This window comes from Molothrus aeneus, chromosome 3 (genome assembly GCF_037042795.1).
Source record: "Molothrus aeneus isolate 106 chromosome 3, BPBGC_Maene_1.0, whole genome shotgun sequence".
NCBI classification, from domain to species: Eukaryota; Metazoa; Chordata; class Aves; order Passeriformes; family Icteridae; genus Molothrus; species Molothrus aeneus.
This window is the reverse complement of record NC_089648.1, coordinates 39,236,483-39,259,586: the sequence shown is the minus strand read 5'-3', so window position 1 is coordinate 39,259,586 and position 23,104 is coordinate 39,236,483. Positions and strand designations below refer to the sequence as shown.

Sequence of the window (23,104 nt, the reverse complement as noted above, 5' to 3'; positions counted from 1 at the left end):
TTTCATGATAAGAAATAAATTTGCCATTTATTGGCAAAAGCACTTGTGCATTTAGCCTTACAGGGAGAGAAAGAAAAAAATAATAATCTTAACACAACTGCAACTAGGAAGCAGCCTCTTCTCCCATTACTTCTACAGACACGTACTTATTCCATGCTGCTGCAGAATAGGAGATTCTTCTAGTTAATCTATAAGTATTTAAAAAATTTTGGTATTTGCCTTATTTTAAAATAACACAAGGCATTTGGAAGTCAAAGATTAGGCAACCTAACATGAGAGAGAGCAAATCAATGTCATACATATCAATTATGTATACATATCAATTACTTATAGGCTTGCATTGCTGTAGTGGTTTTTGGCTAAAGCACACATAATGCAAAATACTATAATGTAAAAAAAAAAAAAAGAAAATCAATATACCATTGCCTAACTTAATGAAAATTAATTTATCAAGTAGGAGCTTGCAGCATTGAAAATTCTTGTTAACAATTTCACTTGTATCTTGATTTTGGATAAATCTTTATTACTCTACTGTATGAAAACATTAGCAGTTTAGATAAAAAATAGATATATCCAATCTTAAAAACCTTCACCTGCCCATTCCCACTCTAAGAGTCCAAAAGGTAGGAATGACCAGTAAGTGATATCTTTAACTGCAAAACTTGTTTCTTCAACTTCTGCTCTGCTATAATGTCTTCTAAGTGAAGTTCTTTCCATTCAGAAAAAAACCCCATAAAATCAAGTAACCATCCAACTCTGTAACTGTGCAAGTGTTGTGTGAAATAATTTGTTGAAGGTGGCTAACTTTCCACTGCTTTCCATGGAGTTGTAAATAGCAGAGAATAATTTGGACCCTTGAAGGTTATCTTCTCCAGCCCCCCTACAATAAGCAGGGCATCTTTAACCAGGTCTTTTGATTAGCTTTTATATAGAACACAACTTAGAGTTATATCTAGTTGGGTTTTTTTTATTACACCTTGTAATTAAGTTTATTTCATGACAGAGAGCATTTATGTGTTCACTCAATATGCATTTCAGCACTGATGGGCATAGTTTGAGAATTGTCTGAATGTTTCTTTGGCTGACCAAACTAGATTATTTTTCATTACATGAAAGATCTGCACATATTATTTACCTTCTGGTTCTTTACAATGGCTGACAGTGACTTATAATTCTCTCATAATGTGCAATATCACTAAACCTGCTACTCCTCAAGTTATTCAAGCATACTAAAAGGTCATTTCAAAAATTAAGGAAGTCTACTGACTTCTGTGAAGCTCAACTATCCACAGATAAGATCTCTCACATGATTATAAAAAGTGTAAAAAAATGAAAACTCTAATAAACACCATTTTTTCCTTTAACAAAATCATTTCAAGAAGTATTATTGTGAGGTAAACTGAAAAAGATACGCTTGGAGAAAAGTAACATGGATACATTATTTATGTATCCATTATATTATTTATGGATACTGATTTGAAGATGGAGGCCAATTTCCCATGGATTTTGCTAGAACAAGGATTATGAAGCATAGGTTGAGTTATCCTGGATGTATTTGCTGATCTCCACAATATGAGAGCAGCAAATAATAATTCCAGTAAGTAAATGTGATGGCCATTAAACTACTGATTAAAATTAGCCTTACTTTCTCTGACAAGATCCCAAGACCCATATTGACTTACACTGCTCCAAAGTCAAAGACTTCAGTCAGTGACAAATCAATACAGTGGTATCTAAAAGATACCCTGTTTTGATACAGTGTAAGGAATTGCTTTCTAATTTACTGTAGTGAACATTCCAGTTTATGCACTGGAATGCATAAACTTAAATTTATCCGTTTCACTGACCTTGAAGCTGGCGCCCTTTGTACAAATCCTTTGTTTTTGTTGGGTGAGCTCTGGCACCATTATCACATTTAGGTTGTTCATACCTAAAGAACAAACAGGGAGAGAATAAAATCAGCCAAGGTTAATAGGATTAAGAATTAATTCATTTCAAATTTTTTAATCTTCATACCTTCTTGTATTTAGGGAATAAGCCCACATTTTCATTCAGAGGGCAATGTAAACTTATCTATCTTTCACTTACCTCAAAGAAACCATCTTTATTCTCCTGGAGTTGATAACAAGCTAAAAAATATTCTCTCTTCTAAAACCCATTCTACTGGGAGGAAAACTAAAGAACTGCTATAAATTAATATAAAATAAAAATTATTTTGAAAAGTATAGAAAAGAAACCCCACAGACATAAAAAAAAAAGACGCTGTCTCCCCCCTAAAAAAAAAAAAAAAAAAAAAAAAAGTCATAAACAATACCACAGACAGTATTCATGTATTCATGTTGGGAAACACCAGAGAAACAAAGAAACAATACCAAAATCACAGCAAGGCAGGTACTGTAGTTAGGGACTACTGCACCTCAAAAAAGTTTAAGTAAGAAGGGTTATGTTTTGAAGAAGAGTGCAAAAGTGATAGTATTTCCAGAAGGAAGATAATTGGGCTGGAACTGCTTGAAGTGAATTGTGAAGACTGAATCTCCACCTGCTACTGGAATATTCTGGTTCTTCTATGTTTGCTGAGTTTACTTAAAGTCAGTTTGTTAGTCTAACTGTTAACAAGAAATTCTGCTATTTGTACTTCCAACAAACAGTGACTTATGTAACACCACTAGCAATCTTTTATGCAAGACCAGGAGGCATGGGAGGAACATCTGTTGCTGAATCTCACCTCCTTTTCCATGTCCCACTATCAAAGCATGGTGGTTTTTCACTCACCTCAACAGAGCCTCTTTCTGAGAAATTTGTACTTTATTGTCCTAAAGCAGACTGAAGTTGCAGGAGTTAGCAGGTAGCACTTCAGAGAATGTTTCAATTCTCAGTTAAATGAACATGCATCATGTCTATATACATGTGTGTGCACATATTGTTCACTGAATTGATTCTAGATTCTTTCATAGTTTATATAACTGAAGTTTTCCTTCTCCAACTTCACCAAAAGCACATTTACTGCGTGGCATACTTAGATTTCTTATTAAATTATACTAATCCAATTTTTTGGAACAAAATATTTCTAAAAACATTGAATGGTGGCAATGTCCTAGATTCAGGTCAGACTGCTTCTAAAAACAATGCCTAAATATTTTCCTCTTAATTATCAGGCAGCAGAGAGAACTGCAATATTATTTTTTCCTTTGAGTGCTTAATTTATTTCTATACCACCTGTTGAAACTGACTACTAGCCCACCAAGTTTTGGCTGCTGCAAGAAGGTACAGAATTGTTTTTATGGACATGGGAGAGCTACAGACTCTTGTTAACCCTAAAGAATGGCAGAAATAGAAGGTGCATTGATAACACGGGTTGGATTCATATACTTGATGGATGACCACTTCAATCAGCCAAGAAAACAGTGAAAGGGAAGTCTCTGAGCAATACCCACTAATGCAGTATCTGGCAAACAGCCTGGCCCCTGATTAATCTGATACCTGACTCTGCATTCCCCTCCTTCTCTTCCATTACTGTGGCTGCTCTGTGCCTACATTTCATTTTTTGGCCTCTAATCTTCTACCCTTTTGGCTGATATTTTTGTTAAATACACACATAGTCCATCATATACAAGCTAAATCTATAAAAGCCTGATAGGTGTTAAAATGCTGCAATGTGAAAAGTCTATGTTTAACTCTTTAAAGCAACTGAAGAAAGAAAACAAGTCATTTAAAGTTTACCATATAGGAACAGCCATGCTAAAAACTGATAAGAAAAACAGACTTGCCTCAGTTTTCATGAAGAAAGAGTGGGAACAGGATAGTATGTCAGAATGGAGCACAGGTTAAAAATAGTGTAGTTAAAAGGCATCCCAAGTTACTCTTTTGAATTTAAAAGGGGAAAGAATCCCTAACAGTAAATGTATATCTAGAATTGGCAAGGGCTTAGGAAGACTGCTTTATACCTCTGATCAGTCTGCTGGGAAGCACTGAGATTTACTGAGGTGTACGAAGCAGTAGAGGATGGAGACTTCCACAGGGATTCTACAATGAGGGCAGCTTCATGAAACAGATGATTGCCATGTTCCTTTTTAAGTTTAGAGAATCTTGTGCAAGTTTGGGGCTTACTCTGCATGAGATCCTAGTTGCTAAAAAAAGTCACACGTCAGAACTCAGCCCCATGGTCCCCACTGAGCCAAAAGGCTGAGGTTCATGCTGTGATTTCCAAGAGGTATTGTGTCCAGCTGGTGAGGACCACACTGACACTTTTGTGGGAATGGTTGTTTTTAGCCTTTAAATGCATTACCTCCTTTTAATCCAGATTTATTCCACAACTTCACCTATTTCTTTTGTTTTACTGTCTTAAATGTCCTAGAGGGATTCTTCATTGACATACCTTCATTTTAAATCTAGAATGAGTTTCTTTTTTTCTGAAATACCTTCACTGACAAGTGATTTTTCTTTTTTTCAGATGACAGTGTATTAGAAGGTGAGTGTTAATAACTTCCCTTCATTTTGAGGGTCTTATGTAGCATGATTACCATTTATTGAGGTGTTCAGAACCTTATAATATGACAAATATCATTCTCATGAGTACATTCAAAACAAATAACAAGCAGAATGTTGAGCTGTTCTGGCAATAGCTTTCTGGTTCTGTCTATCCCTTCAGTGTTGTCCCTTAGCAATTTGACCCTTATCTGCAGAACAGAAATTTCTGTATGCTATGCACCCATCTTGCTATCAGGAGTACTAATGATATCAGTTCCTGCGGCAGAGTTTTAAGATCCTTTGATTTGTATTTTGAAGTGGAAAACTGAAAGACAGTACACCAAATTTTGCACAAGCCTCTGGCTGTTTAAACTAGGAAGGACTCACATATTCCGTCTTTACATTCTATAAGAATTACAAAAAGACAAGGATATATTCCTCATTATATTCTGGTTCCCATTTAGTTCCCTCTCCCTGAAAAAAAAAGTTTAGTTTTATCAATACAGAAAAGAAAATTAAATTAAAATCAACAAATAATTAATGGGATTCCAGCCCATCTAAGTATTTCTCAGAAATGAGGTCTAGACATTCCTCTTAAACTACAGGAAGTAATCCCACCTGCTTGTTTACGAAGACTGTAGATTCCTAAATACACCAGTCATTCTTTATTTAGTATGAAATTCCTAAAACTGAGTACTCTCCTTACCCATCTGTGCTCAGAAATGTCCTCTTTGGGGATATCACTAAATTTTACTTCTGCAGAGCTTCACTGAGGACTGACCTTAAGTAAATGGTCAAGAACATAGCAGCTGATCTTTTTAGTCTCAGTCATCAGGCAGAGCACTTTCGTGTCTAAACCATATGCATGGAAAGATTGTATCCAATTTTCCAGCCTTTCATCCTTGAGACATGCAGCACAGTGAAAGGTCTTCCTGCCGTCTCCTCCCATAGCTGAGTGACTGTGTAGTTGCCAAAACCAAGAGCCCAGCAGACCAAACGGGAAAAAAAGAGACAGAGACTGACAGAGACTATGGACTTCTAGGTCCATAGGTGATTCATCAAGGGGTTGAGAAGGCCTAGAATTCCAGTCTGTATGATGGTAGGAGCCAAAATGGTACATACTGCATGCACACTATACATATTAATCAGAAAGCAAGGTGGTTGATTTTTAAGGATCATCACCTTCAGTTTCAGAAATGGTTCATCCTGATGTGCAGGATGTGGCAGGAAGCCCACACAGATGAACAAAGTGCACCTAACAAAATTCACATTTAAAATGGAAGCATACAATTGTTCAGCTGATACAGGAGGAATAAACAGACACTATTCAAGTGTGCAGGGATGGGGTTGGGAATCTGGTAAGGAGCATAAAGGCAACAAGAAGAACTTCCAACATGTGTTTGAGCAGCAAAAACAAGACAAGGGAAGTGTGAGCCTGCTGCTGGGTGGGATAAGAGATCTTGTGGCAAAGAACAGAGAGAAGGCAGAAGTACTCCATGGTACCTCCCTCCCTGGTATTTACTTGTAAGACCAGTCTCCAAGGAATCCCAAGTTCTTGAGAGCAGTAGTTAAGTCTATAGCAAGGAAGACTTATCCTGGGTCATGAAGGATCAACTCAGGGACTGTTTGAACAAATTGGACATACATAACTCCATGAGACCTGATGGGATGCACCCACAAGTGCTGAGGAAGCTGGCTGATTTGTGGGCCACTCTATTATATCTGAAAGGTCTTACTGACTGGGAAAGGTTCCTGGGGACTGGAAGAAAGAAAATGTCACTTCTGTGTTCAAGAAAGACAAGGAAGAGCCAAATAAGCCAGAGATCCCTACCTCAGTTTCTGAGAAGGTGATGAAATAAATCCTCCTATAAGCTATTTCAAAACATATGAAAAAGAAGAAGGTGATTGAGAGTAGTCAGGATGGAATTATGAAGAGAAAATCATACTTAGCCAACACTACAGCTTCCTGTGATTCTGCAACTTGCTCAGTGGATAAGGTGAGATGGGCAGATATAATTTATCTTAATTTCAGCTAGGCTTTTGACACTGCCTCTGAGCACATTCTCATAGACAAACTGATGAAGTATGTATGAGATAAATGAACAGTGAGGTTTGTTGAAAACTGGCTGAACAGCCAGTTTCAAATAGTTGGGAAGAGCAGAAACATTTCAGCTGGAAGCCAGTCACCAGTGGAGTGCCCCAAAGCTTGTTTATTGTCAAACAATATTGTTTAACCTCTTCTTTAATGACCAGGACACTGGGACATGGAAAAACTTTAGTAAATTTGCAGATGATACAAAATTGGGAGGAAGTGTCTGATACACAAGACAGTTGTGCTGCCATTCAGAGGAACTTCAACAGGCTGCAGAAATGGGTTGGCAGGAATCTCATGAAGTTTAAAAAAGCAAAATTCTTGCCCCTGGCACAGATTAACTCCCTGCATCAGTACAGTATGGGGTCAGCCAGCTGGAGAGCAACTTTGAAGCAAGAACCTGGGATTTCTGATGGATGCTGAGTATAAGACAGCAAAGTAGGCAAATAGCCTCCAGGGCTGCACTAGAAAACATACTATCATCAGGTCAAGGGAGGAGATCCTTGCCCTCTCGTTCACAGTGGGAGAATGAGACTTATCTGCAATCTTGTGTCCAGCTCTGGGCTCCCCTAAGAACAGAGACATGGGCACACTGGATCTAGCAAAGGACCACAAATATGATTAAGGGCCTGGATCATTTGATAGAGTAAGAAAAGAATACTGACAATGTTCACCCTGGAGAAGAGAAGGCTTACAGGGGATCTTAATGTTGTCTCTAAGTAGCCAAAGAGAGGAAAATAATGAAAGGGAAGTCATAATCTTTTTGCTGATGTCCAGTGGCAGAAAAAAAGGTAATGGGCACAAAATAAAATGCTAAAAATTTTATGTACAGGTAAGAAAAAAAGGTAAGGAAAAAAAAAAAGAAGACCTCACCAAAACTCAAAACACAGCAAAAACAAAAGCACAGCATGAGCCCCATTGCTTGATGAGCACAAAAAAATGTTTTGGACTCTAATTAGGGTATAGGAAATAAAATTATTTAAGATAATCATTCAAAGAAGGATTGGCACTAAAAAGAAGAAAACAGTGAACAAACCTAGGGGTAGAGAACAGAGAAAGGGTATAAAAAGGAGTATATGGAATCTCTAGAAGTCATCTTTAGATCCTCATACAATAGGTATAGTGATCCTACAGTTTCAGCATCAAATTTGGACTATTATGTTTTGACCATTTATGGACCTCAACTTGTCAAAAACAGTTGATCAACAGTGACTTTAAGTGATAAAATCAAAGAATCCTTAAGGTTGGAAAAGACCTCTAAGATCATCAAGTCTACTTCAGATGGCACTATAATTGGCATAGTCTAGACTATGGTATAAACAGGTAGCAATAACTCAGCACTTGAAGAATACATGAAAAAATCCTCCCCAAGAATATACTATTTTACAGCAAGCGGCTTATAACACGTTTCTTTCACAAACCTTATGCAAATGATAAAAAAGATTTTGCTTAAGTTATAAAAGAGTTATGATTGCATCAAGATACCTATACTGCCTGCCAGCTCCATATGAGCTTCTATAGCATTTCTACAAGGGCCAAACCTCAATAACCAACCTAAATAACATCCTTTGGAACCTGATATGTGCTTTGCCTACATCTACACTATGTGGCTTACAATAATTTACCATGTATCCAGCTCAGCTGAGATGACTGAACTCCAACCTTCTATTAATACACTAAAATGATATTTCCTAGCTATGGGTTCCCAAGGAGTTGTTCCATCAAAGAACATCATGTGAAATAGTTGAGGAGGTTGCTGGAAAAATAACAAAATAACTAAGCATTTCTGAGGTTGGATGTGGTTTGTGTCATAGACCATCTCACTTGCCTCTTTTATATTCAGGAAAAGGAGTGTGAGATTTCCTCTGGGATCATTCATTATATGTTTCAAGTCTTGGATTCCTAGCACAAAAAAGGAGTAAAGAAGACGGCTAGGATGGCAAACTGCCAGTGCCATTGCAGTGAAAGAGTCCATGGCCATCTGGCCTTAATTTTTGATGTCTCAAAGTATTTCAATTTATAAAAAACCTGTATGACATAATTCCACCAGCAATAGAAATCTACACGATAGTTCATGGAGACTAGGACATGTTCTTACCTGAGCTTTTGAGAACTGAACATGTACTCCCTTACCTGGTTGAGGTACCGGGGATGGGACGTCCTGTATCCACCAGAACACACCAGCAGTAGCCTGTGGAAGGATGGCACTGCACTGGTTTGTAGAGGCCGCCCTGAGCACACTCTGGAATGAACACATTGTCCTTCTGGGGCTGCTTTGCTTCCTCCAGGGCTGACTGAAGTTCTTGGTCACATGATGATGCTTTTGGATGGAAAAGAAAAAGTACTGAAGAAGATAGATGGAAAGAGACTACTCAATTTATCAAACAGATTTTATACCTTTCTTTGATTGCATATAAGGATTTTCTTTGTGAAGGCTTGCTACAGCTCAAATGCCAGCTACATTGGTTTAGGCTATATATTGTTTAAAACTTTAGTTTCCTTTTCATGCAACTGCTTCATTTTATAGTCTTAGTAGTATTCTGAACACCCCCTTTCCTATACTTGATGTAATCTATGGATAAGCATATACTTTGTGACCTTAAAAAAATCCTCATCCTTATCCACAGTCCCTAAAGAACGGATCCTTTTCAGAGGCAAGAGTAAAAATCCAACTGCTTAGGATTCCTTAAATGAATTATTCTTCTAGATATTCATTTGGATGTTTATATTCTGTTCATTCTCTCCAGTTCTGAAACAACCTCTTAACACAGTGAGAAATCTTCCACATTCTTTTCTGGTGATTCTGGTGTTGGCAATGTATCATTTGCTCTGGAAAGCAAAGACCCACGAGAAGAACACATATTTTATGTCATGGAATCAGTATGTCTGAAATCTTTCAGAATGTGTGAAAAACTTACATATCTATACATTCTCAGCCTTTACATGAAACTGTGAGTCAAGGGGGAAAGAGAAGAAACCACAGGGCCTGAAAAGGCCTGTCAGTTTACACCAATCAGTAAAATAACACCTCTGCTGAGGATTTTTGGTCACTAATAAACCGGTACATGTGAAACTTCAGAGACAGTAAATAAGAAAGACTATACATTCAAGCCATTCTTTTTCCAGGGACTTTAAAATCACCTATCATGTGAAATTTAGATTGTTAAAAATACATTTATGAATAACTCCCACACTATCCATTAGAAAAAAATAATTAAATATTTGAAAAGGAAGAATATTAAGCACTCTACAGATGTTCAAATTACTAAAAGGATAATTTCAAGCCAGTAAAATTTCAATCAGTAACAGATTCTCTTCAGTTAAAGAACAGTAATTTTAATGTTATAATAAAAAAAAAAAGTGGGTAATATTTGCTCTTCTTTCAAACCAGTTAAAGGATTTACTTTTTGACTTTCAATAGTTCAGGGCACAAAGAACAAGTTGAATCCTGACTGAATATTCTAGCACATTTTAACAAATTTCAGGTCTAGGGTAATCTTGTTTTCTTTTATACACAGAGTTCAGAAAATGCTTTGCAAACTGTAGGCACCAATAGAAATTCACAGAATAATACTGCTCCTTGACAGGCTTTTTGCATATGTAAATGTCCAAAATCAGTAAGACTTCTGTGGCAGGGGAAAAGGTGCTAGGAAGCTAAACACCTTCATACTTTAAATGGCACACAATTCCATCTATACAATGGCCTGTTTACAAAACTGTGCTTTTTTCCAATCCATGTAAAAGGCTTTACAAAAGAGAATATCACTTTCTAGCTTGATTACACAAGGCACAGATGGAGGTCTTTAGCTGATTTTTTTTCCTCTTTTGTTTCATATAGTGTTTGAACAGGGTATCAAGCTAAGTTGATGATTTTGCATGCTTTTGTCTTGGTCTACCCACTGACATAAACAGAGATTGAGTACCTCTCAAATTTCCAGTATTTATATAATAAAGTGTACTTCGAGAATCACTGTAGTAAGGACAGAAACACTCTTTTAAAAAGGCGGAATTATTTGTAGGAATTTGTAGGAATTATTTGCATATTGAAACCTTCGCAGAAATAACTATAGCTTGACAAAGTAGAAATCTGTCACCAACATCCTCCTAGAAATCTGTCACCAACATCCTCCTAGAGCAGCCAAAATAAATGTTCCCATCAGTGAATCTGGATTATGATGAATATCAAATAACAAGCTGTAACAACTTTAGAAAACACCTCACTTAGCTTTGTTGTTCACTTTTTATGTTTCGTATACGATCAGGCAAAAAAGAGCACATGGGGTGAAGCGGCTGCCATGAGAGAGAGGAAATAATTACTTTTTAAACTCCACTAAATTAATGTCTTTTTCATACTGATAAACCTTGGGACCATGCCATTAGTTACTGTGACCTTCTCTTGGTTTATGTCCTTGTAACTATCAACATAATGTGGCAGATGTGCAGGTATTCTTATCTCCCCAGAACCCAGCCTTGTATGAAAAATACATTTGTATGCTCCCAGCGTTGTTTAGAAAATACACTGGTGTATAAAGACCACATAGTCAGGTCATCCAGATAAACAAAATGTATCTGAACAGAGTGGGTGTGATGGAAAATTCCCAGTGCAGAAGCAGATATGAACTTTTTCAGCTGTGGACATAAGCTGTGCTCTCTAATTTCTGTGAATCTCTAGCTTCTACTGATTGAAACAACCCGTGAAGGACTGCACTGCTGACTCATGGGCCAGTGCAGTCACCTCTGTTAAGGTGATTTAGGTGTCAGTGTTAGACTTAGATAACTGGTCTTTACTGGTTGAATTGCTGAGGCAAGATTTTCTACAAGCTGTTGCTCAAGCCAGAAATTTTTATCTTTTGCACTAGGTCATGTTTCTTCTGGTCAGGAAATGTCAGGTTTTAAATCTCAGAGGCACAGGAAAGCAGAATTTTGGGGAAGATGTCACAAGAGGGCTGAAAACATGGCTTATAGCTTTAGGAGGGACAGTCAGAGGACTGCTTGAACTTAACATCAGAAGTGAGACTGGAAACTGAGCAGACTGAGCAGTAATCAAATGAAGGTTTAAAGATAAAGGACTTTCCCCTCCTTGAAACTTTTAATTTCTTATCTTTCCCTTACAGATAGGAAATTTTAACAAGCAGAGGAACACTTATCACTGGGCTTAAATTAGTTTTCAGATAAAATCTAGATTATTTCTAACAAATTAGGAAAAAAAAAAAGAATATGATAAACACTACATCTGTCAGTTCTCTATAAGCCAAATGACTGAGTCTTATTACAAATCTGCTGAACAGAGTTTATTAAATTCATTCAACAAAAGTGCACAATAACTTACATCATTTTTCTTCCTTATACAATGGCTCATGAACTTCAGGTCAGCTATCAGGCCATCTGCCCAAGAGACTAATTTCTGAAGTCTAATGTCTTGTACACTTTTGATGCAACCATTTGTGTTACCATTACTACTTCCCTGTTTGTTTTCCCCACTAGAACATTGATCCTACCTAAAGGAAAACTGGTCTAAAGTGCTTATCTATAATCCTGCCTGCCAGAACCAGAACATTAATCCTTTGTGTGATTTCCTGTCTGAAGGAGCCATTCATCCACTTTCAGACTTTTCTTTCAATTATTAACAACAGGAGTAGTGGAAAGATGCAACTGTAGCCCTGTGATGCTAAGAGCTCTTATCACAAGAGCTACCATACTGCTGAAAATAATTGCCTTTGTAATGTCAGAAGAGTCATGGTCAACAAATGTTCATTTCTCAAGAGAACCAGTGATAAATGTCATTAGCTTAGAAAATCTCTGACAGTTTGTCCAAACAATCTGACAACAACTATGAACTGGAACCATAACAGATGGATGCCAGAAGTTCATAAAGTGAACAGTATGGAAAAGGATCTATGCCACAATAAAAGTAGAATGAATACCTTACTCATTAAAATGCATCAAACTTTCTCTGGAATGTGTTACTACGATAACATTCCTTCTGGGAACAGAAAAGCACTGACACTCCAGTTCCTTCTTTTTAAGGAATGTGCTTACACTGTTGTTATTTTACTTAATTCCTTCAATTTTACCTAGCTAGAAAAAAAGAGATAATGTGCAAGCATCTTAGTAAAAAACATAAACATGGCTAAAAATATATAAACACGGCTAAAAAATTCTTTTCTGCATAGTCTATTATGTTAGCCAGTTCTGTAGATTAGCTGGGATAATTTATTTCAGGTTAATAAACCTTTCTGCATTTCCTACCCAAACTACATTTTAATTTAGGCTTATAAGCATTACTGATTCAAAGCAGACATTTCAATCATATAAGGAAATACACTTTTTTGTCCCGTTTTACATCAAGACTCTTTGTGCCATCTACCCAATGGCCATTTCTGAATGACAAAGTAAAATTCTTACTCATGACAAAGAGCAAGTTAAAAAAATGCTTTAGATGTGATGTATGTTCCACTTCCTATGTCACAGTGCTATTCCATTTCTTCCCTTTTCATTTTAAAGATTAGTTGCTCAATAAATTTTTCATGTTCTGGTTTAAGATGCCTTTACAGTCCATTACAAACAACCATGCCGCATCTTCTGTCAATAGGAAACACACTTCACCTGTCGACAAACTTGGAGGAGAAGTTTCATGTTTTGTATAAAATCTTTGGTTAATTTTTTTGCCAGTCCTCCCTAAGAAAACACTCTGGATTTCAATAAATCAAGCTAATTTACAAGAATTTTTTTTAAGAAAACTTCATTTAATTAAGAAAATTAAAATTAATTCAGTTCATTTTTAAGAAAAATACCTCAATAGCAATAGGATGTAACACTGTAAATCCTTATTTATTAAAGACTCCATTTACTCATCTGTGAGGGCTACCTAAAATGTTAATTAATGTTTACTAGGGAATGTCCTAGAGGAGAATAGCAGTGATTTTTCTGGAAAAGTCATCCTGAACAATCTATTTAACTGTGCATTTTTCTGTTGCACATCTAAAACACCAAGTGCTGTATTATGTATGTCAGGATAATCATCTTGTCAGCCTTGTAACAGGCTCCTTATTTCAGAAATTCAAGCAGTTTTTCTGCTGTATGTTATCACAACTTCTCCCAATGTGTGGAATTTCATGCTTACAAATAATTTGAGTTGGGTTTTTTTGCATAAATGTAAATACCTGTACTTATGTCTAAATTTCAGTGTGGTCTGCAGGAACAAGTTGTCAAATCTGCAGAAAATTACAGAGGCATCTGTATTGTACTTTAACATTTCCTGCCACTATACAAACATTTCCTTCCAACTTCCTTAACCCCACAATGTGTATATAACAAACAGAATCCACTCCAAGAAATTCTGTTTTCAGTTGGTTCCTTCTGCCTCCTTTTCTCATTATCATAATGGGCTATGAAAAGGCAATTTAGACAGCCTAGTTTTCAGGGTAAATGGATCTTTTATTAGGGCTGGAAGCTGGGTGTCCCATACAGAAAGCAGGTAACAAGAAACCTGTGAACAAAAATACTTCCAAAAGTGATAAGCAAGTTCTAGAGGAGTACAGTGTAACATTACAGGCAGTTAATATTGCAGTTCTACCTTGTTTCTGGGAGGATATACAGACAGGATATAATCACATAATCATGCCTAAATTGTATGACAATTTCTGCTAATCAGAGTGTTATTCAAATCAACTGTCTGTCCTAGTTAAGTCTAATTTAAGTACACTTCTGATTTACAGAAGTTTTGTCCTAGTTTATTTCAATACATCATGATTAGGATGCATAAATACTCATCCTATTGATACCCATGAAACCCATGAAACCCTCCAGGAAATTTCACATCTCATGAGAATAAGAATTTGTTCCATTTGCTTAGGATGAACCCTCCTTGAACCAGTGAAGTTGATACACCCCAAGGAAACTGATCACAATATGTTTTTATATTTTTTAACTAGATTTCACAGTATTCAAGTTTCATGGAATGGAATTGCACTTACATTACACCAAATTGTATTTCCACATATGACCAAAATGTTCACATTAGAAAGGAAAGTGGGAAGTGGGATAATTTCTATTCAAGCTATGCATTTCCTGCAGAGGAGTTGAAGTTGACTGAATGGCAAAATGGTCTACTACATCAGTGGCTCCATCAATCCAACTCCAGCAAACACACCCCTTCAAGGTAAACTAACAGGTTCTTTACCTGTAGCTGACCAATTTTATCACTCAGAATCCATCAATTCTGTTCCTGCTATAAGCACAGCCAATACAAATGACAAAAATTCCCCAAATTATTTCATTTTAGTAATGGAGAGATGTAATTCCATGGCTTTCTATTTTTTCAGGGTTTCCAGCTTTTGTCCAGACATTCTCTAGCATGACAGATTCCTTCTCTAAAGAGGTAGATGAAGTGGTATTATGCACTTTGAATGCCACCTTCTTACCCTTTGTGTAAAGTAAGCTGTTTCCTTGTCCCTCATGGCCAGAGCCTGGGCATCTCACACCAATCTTTTTTAAGATTGCTTTTATTCAAACTAGGATACCTATTCTTACAAGAATTTATCTGCCTGCCACCTCTTGACACTTTCAAATAACCTTGATTCTAACCGAAATCAAGTGCAGCTAAATGCTACAATGCAAGAATTAATTTGCTCATGCTGCTAGTTTCTTATAAAGGCTGTTCATTAACCTGGATCAAACAAAAAATATTTATGTGGGCCACACTTCTCCCAATAAGAATCCATGGAAAAATACCTACTAAACTCAATGGGCAGTACATGAGGTCTCAGCTGAATATATTCATATGCAAGTATGTTTTCAGTTCAGCCTAACATTTGTCCATGGACCAAGTACAGATTGTAAGGAATAGGTAACATTAATAAACACTCAACCTTAGACCCAACATCCAGATGGCAACCAAAACCTAGGACTAAATTACAGCATTCATACTCATCTGGTGCCACATGTTTTGATTTACATTACGTTCAGATGCGCATTCAGCACGAGGGTTCTCAAACCCTGGAGGAAGCTGGCAACAATCCTACCCATATTCTTTCTCATTTGTGAAAAAACTTGTGGGAACCAAATATTGCAGGCCCCTTGTGCGCATTTTCAGAGAGCGCTCAGTGTACAGCTGATCACAATTTTGCACTTTTGGAGCTTGGGCCAATGATTGTGGCTCAAAAAGCAAAAAGCTCATTGCTTCAACACAGCCCTAATGATTAATTTATTTACTTTAGTCCATTGAACAAAGAAGGATAAATCACAGACAGATGCTCTCATTTATCTATGTGGTTTCATATGCAAAGACACTGCAATACACAAGGAAAATCCTCTGAAAATGCACTGAGCCCATTGAAAAGATATTCAAAATACAGAGACCACTAGCCCCCATTTAGCTTTACCTGAAAAGAGTACAGTCATAATCAATATCATCTACTGGGATACACCAACTCAACTTTTACCCTGGGTCCAAGTCAAGTAGCCCTATATCAAATCAAGTTTTCTGAAATACACAAATTCTGTTCTACCAACTGGCAAAAGCTGGGGGGCCATAAGACAGAGGTCTGAAATGTAATGGGATGACTTGCTCTTTAACCAAAATCCAAACCCACTTTTCTGCTGGGATTTTTTTTTTTAAGTTTCTGCTTTAGGGAAGTTTTTGCACATACCTCTGCAATTCTCTATTTTCTTAAGATTTGAAATCCTGTAACCACAGTTACTGAGAAAGACTGTAACCACAGTCACTGCAAAGAACTGTTTTGCCTCAAAATGCTATTTTAGCATTCTATTTGGTTGTTCCTTTGCTTTCTTGTTTATTTATTTTAGTCCAACTTTTTGGTTAAACAGATGAGAAACATTATGCAAGTATTCAAATATATCCTCTCACAGAATTATAACTAATTTAAATTAAACAGCTATTCATTTGCAATCCTCTTTCTCTTCACTGCCATTGAACAGATTAAGGAATCAAACTAGCTACCTCTTTGAAACCAAATGTAATTCTCTGTTTTGCCATTCCTACTCAGATTGAACAAAACTGTAGTGTGAGATCTGTCCCAACTTGAAAACTCACACAGAAATTAGTCTTCATTTATAAACATGACACAACCAGATTCTAAACATTTAAATATTAGCATTTACTTCTTCAGTAGATAAATAAGGAAGAAACATCAAGTGAGTATACATTAGATTATAGATTGGAGTTACTTCAAAGATGTATTTTGCATTAGAGCCAAATTTTTGTATTGAATTTCCCAGGTCAATTATTTTATTGTACCATCCATAAAATGTGAGAGTGCAGTAAACCAAAAGCAGCATATTTTTGTTAAATCTTTAACAGCAGTGTGTGAAAGTGATAGCAAGCCTTTGCAAAGTGCCAGGCATAATCCAAGGACTGTTTGCACCCTACCCTCCTCAATGGATCTTTAAAAAGTACCTTTACACAAATCAAAAATCATTTAAAGCTAAATGGTCAATGTCATGGTATCAGGCTTCACAATGAGAGTGGAAAATCTGGTCTTCTGAAGAGATGAGATCCCTCATCCTGCTTTTGCTCAATTAATGGGAAGAGCATGGATTATCATCTCCAGGTGTTCTTGCTAGGCTTTATTAACTTGACTTCCTAAAATGAGAGAGGATAATGTGCAAATGACTGCCCCATTCTGCAAGGATACATCTGAAAGCAGTTATTTGCCAAATGGGATGAAATCTGGTTTTCCTACATAAGAGGAAATACTGGTACCTATTATTCTTACGTATGGCTGCCTCATCCTGCCTTAGCAGAGCAGCCACACTGTGTTCAAACTGCAAAACCAACCAAACAAAAAAGCCACCACCCAAAATTACAGTAAATGAAAATCACTGACTTTTCCCAAACAGAGTGGCTGGCCGGCCAGCTTGCTATGGCAATCTGAAGGCTCATTCATTAAACAAAATTGCACAAAGCTATCATTCTTGCTTTATGAGTATATTGACCAGCTAATGTGAGTCTCCTGCCAGTGGAAAAATCTCTCATTTTTCAAGAAAGATCTGAAGTGAAAATAAAGCTGGTTCACTTTTTCCATAGAGCTGTGAAAATTAAACTCTTTGCCAGGTAAGCTGAGGATACATATTTGTTTGAATAGCTGTACTAAAAATTAAAAAACAAAATAGGCAAACAGGGGCGCCTAAATTAATACTTTGGCACTTAAATAACCCAGCCATCTTACACGAATGTTTATCCATCTAGCATTTTCCCCTCCATGAAACAGAAGTTGTTTCTCTTCCCCATTTGGAAAACTGAGTGTGTGGATATGACTTTGGATACTTGACCTTAGGCACTCAAGTAATTTTCCTTTCAGAGGTGTACAGTGGCATCTCTGGCTGCAGTCTGTGTCATGTTCCTGCCCCTGGTTCACACTGCTAATGCTGTTGGCACCATGCAATGTTTTCCAGCCTTATTGCTTAACTCCTGCCTGCTGTCTGGAGGTGACTGCACTCCACCAACATTCAATTTTCTAAGTATCAACTAATTTCCACCTTACAGACAGAACCCTCACTACTGCTGCAGAAGCTAGCAGGAGCCAGGAGGATTTCTGTCTGTTTTATGGGAATGTGACCTGAGATGCATAGTTAAAAAAAAAGTGCAGATATGTTAAAAAAAATAAGAGAATGTTATTTTGAATTTTGGTAGCTCTCCTTTACATGTGTCAAAGTATCTTCCCAAATGGTCAGTACTGTCTGCACCTTTAATTGATTCATAGCAGACTGGATAGGCATTAGAGAATGATAAGAATTTGGCCCTCAGGCACTGAGCAGGAATACAGACATTAAATGGGCTGCTGAAACAGAAATGCTCCATTTTTTTCGTCAGTATTTCAGGCAGTTACTCCAACAGCCATAATACAAAAGTTTATGCTACCATTGCCATTACCTCTCAAATAAGTACCCTTAAAGCCTACTTGGTTTAAACAATCTCAAAATTAAAAAAATGTAGTAATACTGAGAACATAATTACACCCTTAAAAGCTAACCTATGACAGATGAATCAAAAACTTTTTATACTGTTTTTTCTTCTTCATCTCATCAAAGAAAAGGCAAGAAGCAGGTGGAAAATGAGCATTCATATTATTGCTTGTCTCTAATTACAAGGACTGTGTTGTGCAATGAAAAATCTTTTAACAGAGAAGCAAACAACTTCTCTAAGGTGGTATCATCTGTTGATGATACTGCTCCCAGAACTCTTGCCCTCAGTATGAGATTCAACAACATGAACATGAAGCCTGGTCAAAAGGTAACTGAACTGCTTTAACCCTGTTTAAAGCCAAAAGCTCATCTCAGATTAAAGGCTGTACAGGTCTTTGCCCCACAGCACACTATATCCAAGGCACATTATTTATATAGCACGTAGGATGTCAGTATTCATAACAGGAGAACTCCAGGATTCAGAAAGAAGACTGTTTACTGATTTTGGCAAAGTTTTGTGTGCAACAAAGAGGATGAGCCAAAGAAGAGTAAAAGCCAGTAAGAATATTCTAATACTAGTTCTTTCAACTCCAATAACTTTTAATACAGTTTTATATTGCTCTTTCTTTTTTTTTTTTTTGTCATATGGCCATGGTTAAACAGCTCAGCCTGTGCTTTGGTTTCAAGAGCAAAGAAAAATCTTCAGCTTGGCTTTACCTTCAAACTTCAGAAAAAACCAAGGTCAATCTGAATTAAAAATAAAAATTCCAATTCCACCCCACTTTCATCTCTGTTTTCAAAAATAAATAGTTTTCTAAAGAGTAGATAATGCTAAATATGATGTGAGAGTGAAACATCACTATACTTTTGAAGAATGGGAGACCTACAATCATATTGAAAAATTCCAGGCCAAAATTTCTGCTCCTATGAACTGGAACCATTCCATTGCATACAGTAGGGATCAGCAGCAGAAAATTTAGTCCCAAGAATATTCAGAACAATTTTAAAGGTTTCTTAGATAATGCATAGTAGCAAAGACCTTTGAACTAGTAAAATGAGAGTTTTAAAGAGTCTAGGATCCTTAATCTTTTACAATCCATGATCACTTTATGTCATCAGAAGATCATTATTTTAAGTGTTTAACATGCCACACAAACGACCTGGATAAATAGTAGAGGCCTTGCAAAAATACTTTCCAGCAATCTACTGTGTGTGAGAGTAAAGAGCAGGTTTCCCAAAGTGTTATTTTTCAAGGTGTTTGCTTGGCATTTCCAGCCTTTTCAGACCTGTTCCCATCTCGTCTTCCCACAGACATGTACAACTACCTGTCATGGTTTTGACACTGGCACAATGCCAGTACCCCCATGAAGATACCTTCTCCCTGGCAGCTGCTGTGAGATGTGACCAGGAATAAGCAAAGCAGGCTCCTACTTAGGAAAGAAAAGAAAACAGAACTTTATTAACTACTCTACAACTACAAATAAAAAGGAACACACACACACAGGGAAAATGAAAACCTCACAAATGCATTTCCTCCTCCCCCCACCAAATTTCCAACACAATACATTTGTTCCTCAAATCACCAACTTTCGGTCCAGCACCACCTTTTAGACAATCAATCCTCAGTTCATCAAGAGGAGAGGAGTCTTTCTTGTGCCATGGGCTTCCCCTGGAAACACAGTCGAAGCCTCGCGTGTTTCTGTGTCACTCGTGGCACTGCCCGGAGTACATCTGCCATTGTGACTTCTTCCTTTTCATGTCCAGTGCTCTCACCACTGAACACGGACCAGAACTGCTTCTAGGGTTGTCTTTTAAGGATGCTCTGTCCCGATCCAAAAAAGGCACAGTCTCTCCTTTGGGATACCTGTCCCCACAATCTCTCCTTTGGGACACCTGTCCCCCCATATTTTTCACCCCCTGGGGCCGAGGGGCATCAACACTGAACCCTCTTGGTTCTGAGGCCATTGCCTCCCCCTAGAATGCAGTCTCTGTATCGCAAGGAACATGGTTCTGTCCATGGCTATACAAAAAGAGTCCAGCAAAAGCCACTCCATCATCTCTTCCCACTAGGATTCTTCTCTATTCTTCTACTATCTCTCGCTCGCCCAGACCTCTCTCACACTGGCCCATTTCCTTCCTCATCTTCCACTCTATCTTCCAGGAGAGGTCAATGATCTGTAAAGTTCTCATTCTCCAAAAAGGGGTTAAAAGCTCCTACAAGCGGCCGGCTGAACCCCCCGCTTCTTCTCCTTCCCAGCCGTGCTGCCGGCACAGGCCCATGTTTATCCAGGTTCAAGGATACAGTCTCAGGCAGCGGCTCTCTCTCTCTCTCTCTCTCTCTCTCTCTCTGTGTCTCTCAGGGGGGGCTGCCCGATGGCTTCCAGTGTCTCTCTCTTTCTCTCTTCCACCCTTCCACCCCCGGGCTCAGGCCTACCTCTCTCGGCCTCATGGCTTTTCCCCTCCCCCTGCCCAGCCAGCAGCTGGGCCGGGGCAGAGACCCGAACTCTTTCCCGCCGGAAACCCAAGAGGACCCTCCCAGGGGAGAGCTCTGCTTTTAACCCCGTGTTCTCAGAGGCGTGTCCATGTCCCAATGGCCAGGTTAAATGCCAATATTAAAGTCTGAATATCCATTGGCCCAAAACACAGCATCCCAAAAAACACATTTCCTGTCAAACCACCACACTACCTCAAGCCATATTTATTTTGAAGCTCTCTACAACTAAGGAAGAAATCTGAAGGACTGGTTTTAGCAGTACTGTTTGAATAAAACAGATTATAAATATTTAACTTTTACAATGAGCATCACAGGAAAGCGCAATGTTGGCATTCAGTCACCTAATAAGGAAAAGTTTTTATTATTGCTTACATTTAGACAGTTCTGTTATTGTTTCTACATATAATGCATTGTATGTTTTGTGTTCTTTTTAATTAGGGAAAATTAAACATTGTTTAATGTCTTGACAATAATGCAAAAGGAAGCTCACTGCATGATGCTCCCAGGAGGTTGTGAAGCTATTGCAATCAGAGCTGTTGCTAATTAAATCTGCCTATTGTTACAAAGCATTTGGGCCAAACCAATCAACCACTGGCATAATTAATGTAGTTCACAAGGGTCTTTAGCAGTACTTGTTTTCATTAATCATGAGGAACAAACACAGGCTAAAGAAGAGTAGAAAAGCCTGTGTATTTACAAACCTGCTTGCCTGGAGTCTCATTTGGAAACAACTACAGTACAGTCCCATGGCAAGTATCCTTGAACACTAGTAATTTTGCCTCATACATATATGCACATTTTCATGAAGGTAACATGCAGGAGAAGACACAGGCTCTCCCTTGCATCAAAGGGGCAAGCTATTCTCTTTGGCTTGTGTTCTACATACATATTTTACAATGACACAATGACAGGTATAGTTTGCAGAATGAAGGGGAGGAATCTTTAAAGTTATCAATCAGTTGCAAGGAAAAAGATGTAAATCCAATGTCATGATTTACATGACTGGGACACTGAGATCAACAAGCAAAACAAAAGGCATGAAAAATTGAATAAAAGGGTCCCTTTTCATTTAGAGAAATACCACTATTTCAATTGGTCAATATAACAACTTTTCCTTCACTTCCACCTGCCGTACTGCAAAAGCCTGTAAAGTGCCATATTGTATTCTATAGTCCTGTACTAGACGCTGTCTCAACCATCTCTCTGATGAAACCTTTCTTCTGCTTGCATTGATGTGTCCAGACTGCGACAGCCCTGCCCAAAGCAGAGCCAGGATTAGAGCCCTGGAGTTCCTGGCTAGCTGCCCTGAATGTAAGCAATGAAACCACACTGCTTCCCTCCATTAGCTGACATCAGATGTTTTCCCATACAATACTTTGTAGGCTGCTTAAGTCTCCACAATGATATCCTGAGGAAGTGATATTGGCACAAAATACAGTCCAAGACTCTGAGCACTAGTCAGTCAGACCAACAGCATTGACATTATGACACTTGTATTGAGTTTTATTTGAAAATCTCAAATGAACTTCCACAAAACAACTCACAGCTTTGGCTATGGTGATGCATTGCTACTTAGGAAGCATTCCAACTTAGGATGAATTCTTATTTAGGAAGCATTATTACTTAGAAGGGTACTAAATTAATGCTGAAAATATATTTCACTAGCTTTAGCATCAAACATGTAGTTGCTCCTACATTTTGGTATCCTTCAGTATCGTACAGTATGGATAGCACCGCTGGACAAGGTATCTCTGAAACAGTCTCTGACATCCTACACAGATAGGTAATGACACCTTTCCAAGTTTACTCAATCTAGGAATCAGGCTCTCCTCCCTATTATTTGCAGTCACTGCTTAACTGGGTGCTTCTAAGAACTCTCAGCTTGGTTTTGGGGTCACTATATTTTCAGAATACAGCCTGCAAACTCAGCAGGATCAACAGCCTTTATTTCTTGGTTATTCTCCTCATAAAGCCTCCAGTTTATGCCTCTGGCTGTCTTAGTTAAAAGGAGAAGATGAAAGAGTAGAGAGATGATAAATCAGTGTTACAAGAAATGTTAACCAGCATTTGAGATTGCACAATGATATCTAGTGAAAAATTGAGAAACAGGCAGTGAAGATCAGCTA

At 37.7% G+C, this 23,104-nt stretch overlaps 1 protein-coding gene across 3 annotated transcripts in view; it reads right to left on the bottom strand.

Annotated features, from left to right (window-relative positions):
* Nucleotides 1-23,104, bottom strand: part of SMOC2 (SPARC related modular calcium binding 2) — a 138,317-nt gene that overhangs the window by 33,463 nt on the left and 81,750 nt on the right. For all 3 annotated transcript variants that reach the window (XM_066545645.1, XM_066545643.1, XM_066545644.1), the window contains exons 8-9: nucleotides 8,693-8,879; nucleotides 1,848-1,930 (exon numbers count right to left, since the gene is read on the bottom strand). In XM_066545645.1, the coding sequence (XP_066401742.1) occupies nucleotides 1,848-1,930; nucleotides 8,693-8,879 (270 nt within the window). The remainder of the gene's footprint in view (nucleotides 1-1,847; nucleotides 1,931-8,692; nucleotides 8,880-23,104) is intronic.